The sequence below is a fragment of the Bubalus bubalis genome, chromosome X (assembly GCF_019923935.1).
Source record: "Bubalus bubalis isolate 160015118507 breed Murrah chromosome X, NDDB_SH_1, whole genome shotgun sequence".
NCBI classification, from domain to species: Eukaryota; Metazoa; Chordata; class Mammalia; order Artiodactyla; family Bovidae; genus Bubalus; species Bubalus bubalis.
The window spans coordinates 128,504,025-128,516,927 of record NC_059181.1 but is presented as its reverse complement, the minus strand read 5'-3'; the positions used below and the strand labels follow the sequence as shown (position 1 = coordinate 128,516,927).

The 12,903-nt window shown below is 34.6% G+C and overlaps 1 protein-coding gene across 6 annotated transcripts in view; it reads left to right on the top strand.

Moving 5' to 3' along the window:
• Positions 1-12,903, top strand: part of CUL4B (cullin 4B) — a 52,125-nt gene that overhangs the window by 27,145 nt on the left and 12,077 nt on the right. For all 6 annotated transcript variants that reach the window (XM_045164436.1, XM_044937524.2, XM_006048804.4 and 3 more), the window contains 10 exons: positions 5,004-5,107; positions 5,762-5,831; positions 6,567-6,640; positions 7,446-7,608; positions 7,890-7,979; positions 8,220-8,302; positions 8,923-8,990; positions 10,434-10,552; positions 11,153-11,345; positions 12,406-12,510. In XM_045164436.1, coding sequence (XP_045020371.1) covers positions 5,004-5,107; positions 5,762-5,831; positions 6,567-6,640; positions 7,446-7,608; positions 7,890-7,979; positions 8,220-8,302; positions 8,923-8,990; positions 10,434-10,552; positions 11,153-11,345; positions 12,406-12,510 — 1,069 coding nt within the window. The remainder of the gene's footprint in view (positions 1-5,003; positions 5,108-5,761; positions 5,832-6,566; positions 6,641-7,445; positions 7,609-7,889; positions 7,980-8,219; positions 8,303-8,922; positions 8,991-10,433; positions 10,553-11,152; positions 11,346-12,405; positions 12,511-12,903) is intronic.

The following is a 12,903-nucleotide window of genomic DNA, read 5'->3' as shown; positions in this document are numbered from 1 at the left end:
CAGGGCAGCCCCTGTGTAGTGTTTTTAAATCAGCTGCCTTTTTTGGAGCTGGTTGGTTATTTTTGGTTATTTCTATATGAAAGTGTTACATTTATTCTTAATATAAATGTCTAGTTCTTATCTTTGAAGATAAGTTTAGTTCCTACTTCAGATCTGATGAAAATAATTCATTAATAATGGAAACTCTTATTTGGTTTGCTTCTTGTGAAATAAATATTAAATAACGAGCCAATTAGTGATTGTAAATGAATCAGTTAGTGATTTATTAATCTAGTGGATGGCCACAATACTAGAAAGAAATAGTGCATCCATCCAAGTATAGTTTATTTCCCATTGTAAAATGGGTTTCTTAAACAGTCATTGGATGTGGGAGACTAGGTAGAGTCTTAGCAGAGGTCATTATTCTGTGTTGATCACTAGCTATTGTGTTCTGTAAGTTTAACTGTTGATATTTTAAAGCTTCGTCTGTCACACTACTATTACTCCTGTTTTTTACTGAATTGTTAATACTATCCCTGCTATTTATCCCAATTACAAATTTTTAGTCCTTGATAATTTGTCTTATTTAAGGTGTTTTTACTGGATGTAAAAAGAAAAATAATTTAGGTTTTATTATTTGGCTTCCTTCCTGCAATTCTCAGTTTTTGATATATTTTGATCATTTTATTTTAGCCATTTTTACTAGACATAAAAAGACATAATTTGGGTTTTATTGCTATATCAGTTGAAAAGTTTTGTGATGTGCTTTTTCTTTCTCTATTTAAGCATATGGTTTGAAAAATAAGCCCCAACTCATTAGATTAGTGACCAGAGTTCAGCACCCTGGAGGGAATTGAATCTTTCTTAAGTGTCTCTTGTTGCTGAATCAGAAAATTTTCTATAGATTTCCTCCCTTACCATTAATTTTTGCATTCTTTGTATTTTTTATCCTTGTTTTAATCCTCACTTTTTAAATTCTAGTCTTCTTACCCTCATTTCCACTCTGCATCCTAAATGAGAGCTTATGTGCCTTTGCTGTTTCTTAAATCTTGTATTCCATAAAGCATCAAATTTCAGGAACTATAGTTTTGCATTTCATTTGCTACACATTTATATTTTCTTTGGAGTTTTGTTTGTTTGTTTTTCTTCAGATAAACTTGTTTCTGATGCAACTTGGAAGAGGCTGGGATTTGGAACAATAAAAGTTAAAACCTTATTAAAATGTTCTTATTTTATAGCTGACACCTGCAAAAAGGATTTAAGGCAGCATATTTAGTGATTGGGAGCTTAAATAAAAAGATAGGTTTATTTAAGAGTCTTATAGAATTATCTAGATTGTTTAATATAAATAGTTACCTGTGCAATGAGGTTATATTAGTAATAATTATACCAGATCAAACTTCCAAAGATTTCCAGAGTGTTTAGTGAAGTGTAAAATAATACATTTCTAAAATTCCTTTTCAAAGATCTGGAATAAAATAGTTTACCTCAAACTCCTAAGTGGTGATTTAACTCTTATTCGTATTTCTGTCCCAGCACCTAACAGGATAGAGTTCTTAGTAAACACCCTATTCTTCTTGAGTCAGTGACTGTTTACTATGTGCAAAGCTAGACAAATGCCATGGACATATAGAGATCACTTAGTCCTTGCCGCTGAGGTCTTTATATTCTAGTAGGCTCATGAAGTTAGTAGTTCATGACCAGCATTTTTTTTTAAAGAAGTAAAATAGAAAATATCGGAGTAGGTCACATATAGTAATGTGTAGTAACTATAGTAATATAGTGCAGGTTCATGAAGATATTGTTTACATAAATTTATTTTATGTGCAATGGATTGTGACATAAAATGTATTTCTTACTGTGGCTTGTCAAAAACTTTTGGAAGCCACTGTTTTAGGCACACATGATTGTTCCAAACAAACCTTGCTTGAAAGTGAGTAAAGCAGAGTATTGAGATCACGGCGTGTATGGAAGATTATAAACAGACATGAGAGTAAATGATGGTAATACTGAACCTTGAATTCCATGTTAGAAAGTATGATGGTGGGAAAGATAGTGTTTTATTGGGGGAGGCAAGTACTTAAATTTTTTGAATATTTTATGTATTCATCTGGCTCAAAACCCAAAAAAATATTAGAGAGCATGTAGTGAAAAGTTCACTTCCCACTCCAACCTCACTCCCCCAGCAAACAAATGTTATTAGGGGTATCATTCCAGAAATGTTTCATATGTGCAAAAACAGCTGTGTGGAGGTTTTCTCAATTTTCTTTTTTATATATATATAAATGACAGTAGACCACCATTCAGCACCACACCATTCAGTCCTTTGTATTTTTTTATACCTGTTAGGGAATTTCTCCATAACAGTACCTGAAGAGCTTGATGGAAAAGTTCTTAAAGACGGAAAATTACTGGATCTGGTCTATATGTTAAGCAGTCAAGGCTAAATTAGAGACTAGCAAGGGGTTCTGTTCCATCTTTACCTTCAAAACTCACCTTAGATCCTCCTGCCTTTGCCTTACCTTCTTTTATTGCTTCTAATAACTTAATCCTGGTGACAGAGGATGAGATGGTTGAATAGCTTCACCAATGCAATGGATGTGAACTTGGGCAAACTCCGGGAGATGGTGAGGGACAGGGAAGCCTGGTGTGCTGCAGTCCATGGGGTTGCAAAGAATCGGACACGACTTGGTGACTGAACAACAAGGAACAATCTTAAACCACTCTCCAGCTAAGCACACGTGAAGCCATATGCATATAATGTGCGTGCACATGCACTTAATTGCTCAGTTGTGTCCAATTGTTTGCAACTCCATGGACTGTAGCCTGCCAGGCTCCTCTGTCCATTGAGTTCTTCAGGCAGGAGTACTGGAGCGGGTTGCCATTTCCTACTCCAGGGTATCTTCCCAACTCAGGGATCAAACCTGCATCTCTTGCATCTCCTACATTGGCAGGTGGATTCTTTACCATTGCTCTACCTGGGCCCAATTCTCTGTTTCTCACTATTGCCATAAGCTCTTTATCCATGTCCCTCTGGGTCTTTGAACTCCACCTCATTACTGCTGCTCAGCAAACCTGTCCTGACTTTTCCCTGCCATAAAGATTGAGTTAGAGACCTCACCTCTATGTTTATCCCCATCATAGCACCTAATAGTGTGCTGTAATTACATATCTTCTGACCAGTTTTCGCTTTGTGCTATAAGCCCCTTCTGTGTGTAGGACACATTGCTAGTTATAAGTACATTAGTTTTTTGAATATTTATTATATTCATCTGGTTTAGAGCCCCAAAAGTATTAAAGAACATACAGGTACATGAGCCCCTGGTCTGGTCTCTTTCTGTCATTAAGGAGAGTTGGGGGCCAACTCTCCTTAAAAGATATAGTGTTGATTCAGTGACAAGTCAGTATGGTATGATTGTTGATAGTGCCATACGAGTCATTGGTAGCTGAGACAGTTAAGGAAGGCTTATTGGAAGAAGTGGAACCTAGCTGAGTAGTAAGGGAATGTGGTATCCTATATGAGAAGATAAACAGGTGGGATGAGAACTAATGTATGGAAGAAAGTATCACAGCAGAAGGGAATGATAGAAGTAGGACTTGGAAAAGTACTTGAAGTGGGAAATGTGAAGAAGATGCAGTACAAAGACAATTTAAGCAGGGAAAGAAGAAATGCTGAGAAAATCATTCAAAAGGAACACCAAGTTACAATGAGAAGACTACTAAAGGAGGAAGAGAGAGAGTCCATAGGGGATCATTGTGAATCAGTCAGGGACATGAAATAAACGCACTCTTAGACATTTGTGGCCTGACCCAAGGCCCCATCGTAAGTGGTGGCCAGCAGGAACTTAGCTTCCTTATTCTTCTTTGGCTGCTGGATCTAAGTGGTCTGCTATTTCCTGGTAAGGTGTAGCACCTTTCCTCCTTTAGTATAAGTGGTTTCACTTAAGCTTTCTTTTCATTTATGAGTTTATTTGCTGGACCTGCATGCTGGGAATATGACTTCCAACTACGTATTTATAAAATTCCAATCCAACCAACAGGACTTGGATGGTCCCTTAGAGTCAATTTTAATGGAATTTTTGCCTTCTGTTGTGGTGAGAAAGAAATCCTGGTGTTATACTTAAGTCATTACTAGTTGGAATTATAGATTATTTCAGAGTTCTACCATGCTTGTTGTATTAAATTTGAAAGTCTTTTGATACACCTAAGAAGAAACTCAGTGAAATCTCAGTTTTGTCCTTTTGGGATCTGACTATAAAAGACCAGTCCAACAATTGAGAAGAAATAAAAATTCAGTATTTCTTTCGTAATTAATATTTATTCCATTGTGCAAAATTTAAAACATCTTTATTTAAATATTCTTAAGCTGCAATGCTGGAGACAAATCCTTGTATAATTATTTCATTCTTATAATACTGCTTGCAACAAATTCTGCATTGCTCTGTTTAGGAAAACCAAAGAAAGTATAAATAAACTTCAATTCAGTGGTAGTTGGACTGCCCAGTGAAAGTGAAAGTCACTCAGTCGTGTCCGACTCCTTGCAACCCCATGGACTATACAGTCCATGGAATTCTCTAGGCCAGAATACTGGAGTAGGTAGCCTTTCCCTTCTCCGAAACCCATCTAATAAACAATTGGTGAAATTATTTTTCAAACTCAAAATGGAATTCTGCTTATGAAAACAACATTTTTATGAATAAGACAATTTATATGTAGCAGTTGTTATAAATTCATTGTCTTTACAAGTGGAAAATTTAGCTTGATTCCCCCCATACTTAAACTGTACTGCCAGAATAAACAGATTTGGGGAGGGGTGGTATACTGCACTGGTTATGAAAAAAGTTCACTAATTGCATTGATATTTGGTTGTTTTACCTTGTGTTTTAAATGGATGAATAATCCTTTTTAATAAGTTGACATGGTAGAAATAACAAATAATAGGAATTAGATGTAAATAATCAAGAAATATATATACACAGACACACACATTCACTCCTTAAGAAAGTATGTGTTTAATTTTGCAGGCTGTGGAAAATCTCTGTTCTTACAAGATTTCTGCGAACTTGTACAAACAGTTGAGACAGATTTGTGAAGATCACATCAAAGCACAGATTCATCAGTTCAGAGAATATCCTTTTAAAAACAAAAAAGTATTTTTTTGTTTTATTGTATTTTCGTCGTTTCCTCCCTCTGTCCCTCACTTTTTAAACCAGCTTAAAATGGAATGCCTATGTTTTGTAGATTTGTTGTTTTTTGTTCATCTTGCCTCTAGGGAAACAAAGAAGCAAAATTTCACTTTTTACCTCTAATTAGGGTCCAAATCTACATTGTACCACTAACATAAATAAAATTTCTTTATGTCTTTACTCTTATTGTCCTAACAAATTTCCATTTGAGGAAAGATAATCAGGAAATAATAAACTGAAAACACAATGGCTCAATTATATCTAAGACTTGCTTTTTGTTGTTTTGTTTTGACCTTGTGGCATGTGGATTCTTCCTTCCCAACCATAGATTGATCAAACCCATGGCCCCTGGGGTGAAAGCAGTCTTAACCACTGGACCACCGGGGGAGTCCCTAAGACTTGTTTTTAAAGGTTTTTTTCTTTCTTAGTGGACTCTAACATGTTTTACAGTTTAAGAAGTAGCATTTTGTTCTATAAGTACTGTTTAGTTTCATTTAGTATGTAGGGCTTTCCATATTTAAGACAAATGTGCTCTTAAACATTGCATGTATTACTTGTCCTAAGCATTTTTAAAATATCCTTAACGTGTATCTCACAGACTCTTTGGATAGTGTTCTTTTTCTCAAGAAGATTGATAGATGTTGGCAGAACCATTGTAGACAGATGGTAAGATGGAAAAAAAGCATTACATTTCAGTTAAATATTGTAGTTAAAATAAGTTTCTTCAAATACAAGAATATTAGTTTTAAAAGTTTTGCAATAGGGGGACTTAAAACTAATTTTGGTTGAGTTTTCTACTTTAAAATGGCAAGTTATGGGTAAACCAGTATTTTAGAATGACTTCTACCTTAGATTCATTTTTATTTTTGTAGCACTATAAATAGGTGTTACATTTTGTGTCTTAATGGCTATCCCACCTGTTGTTTGGTTACCTAGAAAAGTGCCTGCTGGTCCTGCACTTTAGCTTATTCATATCACAACCTTTCCTTTTTCCCAATCTGGTATTATTTTAAACCTTATATTCTGCAAGTTAGAAATCTTAAAATCCATCCCACACACCCAAAATCCCACGTATACGATTTTAAGACAGTTTCACCCTGAGAACTATTGCTGAGGAAAAATTATATGCCCCTTGATTCTGTTTTGATTTTTAATTTTCAAGTTGCAAAGAGGTCATAGACCATTTTAAGTGTCTTTTTTTCCCTAGAAACTACAGCAAGAGTTAAGATTTATTAATAGTTTAATTAAAAATGGTATGGGCATATTCTCAGATGTGTTAATCTGTATGTTTGATTCTAGTAGTCTAGTATATATACAAGTAAACTGTGCAGTCTTATTTTATAAAATATTTCAGCTTCACAACATATTAAAAATTGTTTGATTTCTTTTTTTCATTGACAGATCATGATCAGGAGCATTTTTTTGTTTCTGGATAGGACTTATGTTCTTCAGAATTCAATGCTACCATCCATTTGGTAAGGATGCAAGAAAAAAAATTAAGAAAAGATTTGTTAACAAATCATAGTCAAATCTTAATTACACTAATAGAAGAGAGTAATACAGGGAATATTCTCCTAAAAACTCACATTTAGCTTCTAGACTTGTATTTATAGCAGTTTTACCTTCTTATTTATGTCTTTTCTATGCTAATATTGGAGATAGCTAACATTCCCTGAGCATATAAAAATTTATGAAGAAGTTTTTTTGTTAGTCAAAAGGATTGAAGTTTGCTCTGGACTGTTTGAATATGCATCATTTTGTTGCTGATCAAGAGTTCACTCATTATCTTTTAACATTATTAGGGAAAATTCCATGTATACACAAAAATAGAAGAGTATAATGAGCTCTTGCCCCCACCATGTGCCTAGCGTTTACCCACAGCAGTTGTCAGAGTTCACTGATTTTTGAGTACTGAAGGCAGATGACAAATGAGCAATTAAGCCTTCAGTACGAGTACAGTGAAGACCATTTTATAGCTTTGAACTAATTTTGTCTCTTGATTTGACCAAGGAAGACATCCACCAAGGGAAATAAATCAATAAAACTTAGTTATAGAGGAAGATGGGAATTCAGTTTCAGTTCTCATTAAAGACAATGAGTTTCCTGTATGCTTTAATCTAATAATATTATTTAAAATTAAATATGTGGATTTTATACTTTTACAGTTGTTGCTTCAAAGCCTAGAACCCTAATTAACATGTGGTGAGAAGTCAAGCAAGCTTCTCCAGAAGTGGTATTGTTTTAAATTAATTTAGATTTTGTGTATTTTTTTTATTTTAGGGACATGGGACTGGAGTTATTTAGGGCTCATATTATAAGTGATCAGAAAGTCCAGAATAAGACAATTGATGGCATTCTTCTTTTGATTGAGAGGGAGAGGAATGGTGAAGCAATCGATAGAAGTTTACTCCGAAGCCTTCTAAGCATGCTCTCTGATTTGCAAGTAAGTTAACTACTTCACTTACTACAGAACTGATTGCTATACCTAGTCTGATGTTTAAAAAACAAACACAATTTCCTGGCGGTCCAGTCGTTAGAACTCCATGTTCTCACTGCTGAGGGGCCTGGGTTCAATCCCTGTTCAGGGAACCCAGATCCCACAGACCCCGTGGTGTGGTCAAAAAAACTTTAAAAAAGCCAGACTCATAATGCTGTTCACATAGAGGGCATTCAGTAAACATTTATTGAATAATTGAGCTTCTTTACTTTGTTACCCCCTCCCAGATTTATCAGGATTCTTTTGAACAACGATTTTTGGAAGAAACTAACCGACTGTACGCAGCTGAAGGCCAAAAATTAATGCAGGAAAGAGAGGTATTTAAAAATCATGATGAATAAATCCACTGTGTCTCATAATAGACCCTACTTTATAGAACGTAAGCTGCCCTTTTCATTTATCTTCCAAATGTTATGCTGCTATAATTTTACATGTGATTTTACATATGATTCAACCCTGTCACATTTGACAGGGCTACTCCCAGGATCTTTTGGACTTGACATTTACTAAATGATTTATGGGGAGGAAAACAATATATAAAAAACTTATCTTTATAGGTTCCTGAATACCTTCACCATGTTAATAAACGCCTAGAAGAAGAAGCAGACAGACTTATTACTTACTTAGATCAGACCACCCAGTAAGTATTACACGCTCAGTCTAATAACCTTAACCTGTGCTGCGGAATCACTTAAGGCGCTTTGGGCATCCCCAAGTGTTAGTATTTTCAGGTAAAACTTGAGACTTTAACAGTTGTTTTCATAATGCAAACTTCAAGTTGTTATTTTCCCTACTTAATTAGTTTAGTCAAGGGTTTGATTATTGGTTGTCCATATGTGTTTAGCATGTAATTAAAGAATAGTATTAAAAGCTAATGTGATCTTTGAAATCTTCAGGCTGATTAAAATTCAGCGAGTGTTCATAGGAGAAAGTTATTTCTCTGCTTTCCTAAATATTACCAGCCAAGGAATTTCTATAAGCAGATAGATAAATACTTCCTAGTAAAAGCAGAGACGTTTAGGAAAAGCCAGCCATGGCAAGACGTTTTAAATATTTATTTTGTGACATACCAAAATTCTGAAATACACAATGTTTTCCTTCTAGGCATAAAGTAGAGTAACTCTGAGCACAATAAATTTATACAGAAGAGTAGGCATATTGAAATTAACAAAGTGAGCTAGTTAAATTTTTTATCCCCCAAGAGAGACTAAATTTTCATCAAAATCAAATGTCTAGTTCTAAACTTTTTTTTCCTTATAGGAAGTCATTAATTGCTACTGTGGAAAAACAACTTCTAGGAGAACACTTAACAGCGATTCTTCAGAAAGGTAATTGGCAATTTACAAATAAGAGATTACTTTTAAAATAATAGCAAACAAGTAGAAACATTTTTAAAGCTTGCCTTTTTAAAGGTTTGATAGCAGATTACTGCATTCCTGAGGTAGGACACAAGGCTTTGCCCCTATTCATCACAGTAAACTTTCAGGAGGTGCCTCTTTCCTTAAGTTTAAAGATACAAGAAGTGAGATGAGAGGAGTCTTAACCAACTCCAGTAAAGAAACAGTAGGAATTTGGGGATTCTTAATTTAATTTTTAAGGAATAATAATAAGGAAATAGTAAATATTAAGTATTTAATATTAAATTAAGTATATAAATATTAAGTATATTAAATAATAAGGAAATGCATTCCTTTTTGCACTAAAGTGTTTTGTTTCTAGCATATAAAACCAAGCATTTCTATTAATCCTAAGTGATATATGAGTATACCCTGAATTTTACTTTAACAGTGTTACAAATAGGCAAAAACCTTTCTCTCTAGCCATCTTTTGTATAAAATATCTTAGAACTTTAATGCAGTTATACTTTTATTTCATTCTGGAAATCAAATACTTTAGGACTTCATTTAAACTTGGCCTGCTACTGCTAAGTCACTTCAGTCATGTCCGACTCTGTGCGACCCCATAGACGGCAGCCCACCAGGCTCTGCCGTCCCTGGGATTCTCCAGGCAAGAACACTGGAGCGGGTTGCCATTTCCTTCTCCAATGCATGAAAGTGAAAAGGGAAAGTGAAGTCGCTCAGTCGTGTCCGACTCTTAGCGACCCCATGGACTGCAGCCTACCAGGCTCCTCCACCCATGGGATTTTCCAGGCAAGAGTACTGGAGTGGGGTGCCATTGCCTTTTTTATATACCACAGGCCTTATCCAATACTCTGAAATATAACTGTGTATAGTAATGCAAATATAATATGGCTATTGCACATACGAGGTATTTGTAACATGTATTTGAAAGTGAAGTGAAAGTCACTCAGTCATGTCTGACTCTTTGCAACCCCATGGACTATGCAGTCCATGGCCAGAATACTGGAGTGGGTAGCCTTTCCCTTCTCCAGGGGATCTTCCCAACCCAGGGATCAAACCTGGGTCTCCTGCATTGCAGGCGGATTCTTTACCATCTGAGCCACAAGGGAAGCCCAAGAATACCATATTTACACAGACCAATTTTTATAAGTTGGTTTATACATGTGATCTACTATGTTAAATGGTACAGACCATTATATAATTTTTGTTTTTATATAAGTTCCCTATATTTAGTTTTCACTTGGAAAGGTAATTATCTCTTTGAGTTTAATTCAAAGCACATCTCTATATTAAAATTCACAGACTAGTCATAGTTCAAACCAGTATCAGAATAATTTTAACTTCTTTTTCATTAAAATACCTGACATTTTTGTTCACTTTTTTTTAAATACCAAATGTTTCAAAAATCAGGTTTAAATAACCTCCTTGATGAAAACCGAATTCAAGATTTATCTCTCCTGTATCAGCTCTTCAGTAGAGTTCGAGGTGGCGTTCAGGTTCTCTTACAACAATGGATTGAATACATTAAGGTATTAACATTAACCATTTTTTTCCCTCTGATGGCTTATAATCTGTACACCTAGAGTACATATGAATGTTTTCTTATTTGTTAGATCCTTTTGTTTTTCAAGTAATGGGAGTTTTGAGAGCAGTCAACCTGAGAATGATAGCCATGTGGCTAATTAACAATAAAACAGTTCTCTTCTTGATGTCTGATATGATTTCTAGCTCCAGTAATTATAGTAGTGAATGTGGGAAAAGGAATAGGACTTTTTTAGGATCCAAATTTCTTGCCTTTGATCTTACACTGAAGGCATATTGCCATTTTTTAAAAATTCAAGCTGACTTTAAAAGTGGGAAAAAAAACCCCTAGAAACTTCTACAATAAGACCCCATTATGATATTTTATACCCAGTGGCTGTTCCTTACCTTGTGATTATAGATGAGTGTTATCAGTCTGGATGTTTTATCACTTTATCTTTTCTTTTCTTGATTTCTGAACCTGCTTTATTTAATTTTTTGAAATTTTAAAGTATGTGGGTATGTGTATATACTTAAAATATGATTTGGGGGATTGTTTTCATTGCAGATAATTAAATTCTAGTAAAAATACATTTTTGTTTTTTTAGGCGTTTGGTAGCACTATTGTAATTAATCCTGAAAAGGATAAAACCATGGTTCAAGAATTGCTGGATTTTAAAGATAAGGTTGACCATATAATTGATATCTGTTTCCTGAAGAATGAAAAATTTATCAATGCTATGAAAGAAGCATTTGAAACATTCATTAACAAAAGACCAAACAAGCCTGCTGAACTTATAGGTATTTTTCCAGTCCCTTTTCCCATTTAATGTTCTTCTTTCATAAGGCTTTGTATATTAGCATCTTTGTGCCATGTCTTTCAATAACAATGTAATTTATTTCTAGTTGCTTAGTTGGTGGTTTCTAAGAAGCCGGATGCAAGGAGTAGTCCTTCATGCTAAAGAATATCTCAAAGCCCACATTATCAAACATGGTCTTTCTTTGTAAGACAGTACATTGGACCCTGTTTTCTTTTTATATATAAAAAGCTTGATAGCTGTTTTACAAGCCTAGAGCAATTTAGAGGTGGGACAGGGTACTTTTTCTAGAGGCCCACACACAGGAAAGGCTAGCACAAAATTACAGTTGCCAGTGAGAAAGAATGTTCAGGATGAAAATAAACCTAGGAATCTGGGCCTATTTAGAGTAAAGAGTGTGGTGTTCTGCAGTTCTTCTCAGGTTTCCCCACCTGGGTCAGAGGAGGAGGTACCTGAGAAGATCCTTCACTAAAGGATGAAATTTTGTTGGTTTACTATTTACCCTTAAATTTTTTGCAATTTTTGCCTCCTACTCTGTAATGTATCTGATTTGTTTCAATAGAAAAGTGGTATTTCAGATTGCCTACCATCAGTGTAAAATGAACATTCCAGAAGATATGCCATGTCTTTCAGTGACTTTGACTCCTGCACAAGGCTGTAAACATGTCCACCACCATCCCCCCACCAGAGTTTCTTTATCCCATCAGTATGGTAGAAAGTACATTAGGTCTGGAGCCAGAAGACTTGGGTTTGAGTTGAAGCTCTTGTATTTTTTAACTCTGTGACACTGAACAAGTCGCTTGATCTCCCTGACTTTGGCAACTTTTTTTTTTTAATATAAATTTATTTATTTTAGTTGGAGGTTAATTACTTTACAGTATTGAAACATGTATAATATCATATATGGAAACTTTTTAAAAATGCATGTTTACATGTAAAACATGGAAATACTCAGTATATCATACTCCTGTTTGGTATTTATAGTGACCAGTACCTCATGGGTACTGATGCTCACTGAACAACAAACTTTTCCCCCATTTTAGCAAAGTATGTGGATTCAAAGCTTCGTGCAGGCAACAAAGAAGCTACTGATGAAGAACTTGAAAAAATGTTGGATAAGATTATGATTATATTTAGATTTATATATGGTACGTATTTTTGTTTTAATATTGTTCTTTTTTTTTTTTTTTTTTTTTAATATTGTTCTTTTAAAACAAAGTACTCAACAGAGAAACTGGCGAGTAAAATCAACCTGTAAGGTATATTTACTTGCGGGTTAAATACTTAAAATTCTATTAAATTCCTTGCATTTAATTTATTGGGGTACTTGAGGAATGTTGCTTAATTGCCTTGTGCTCTGACTTTTCCACTATTAATAAGAGTCTTGAATTTTGCTACTTATTTTAATCTCAGGAGTATTGATGCTAAAATTACTAGTCAACTAAAGCTTTTCTAAAGAAAAGTAAATTCAGTCTTAATTCTTTACAGCAAAGAAGTCTTGAAATGTCTGGCACAAAAATCTACCTCTAATGTTTCTTGTA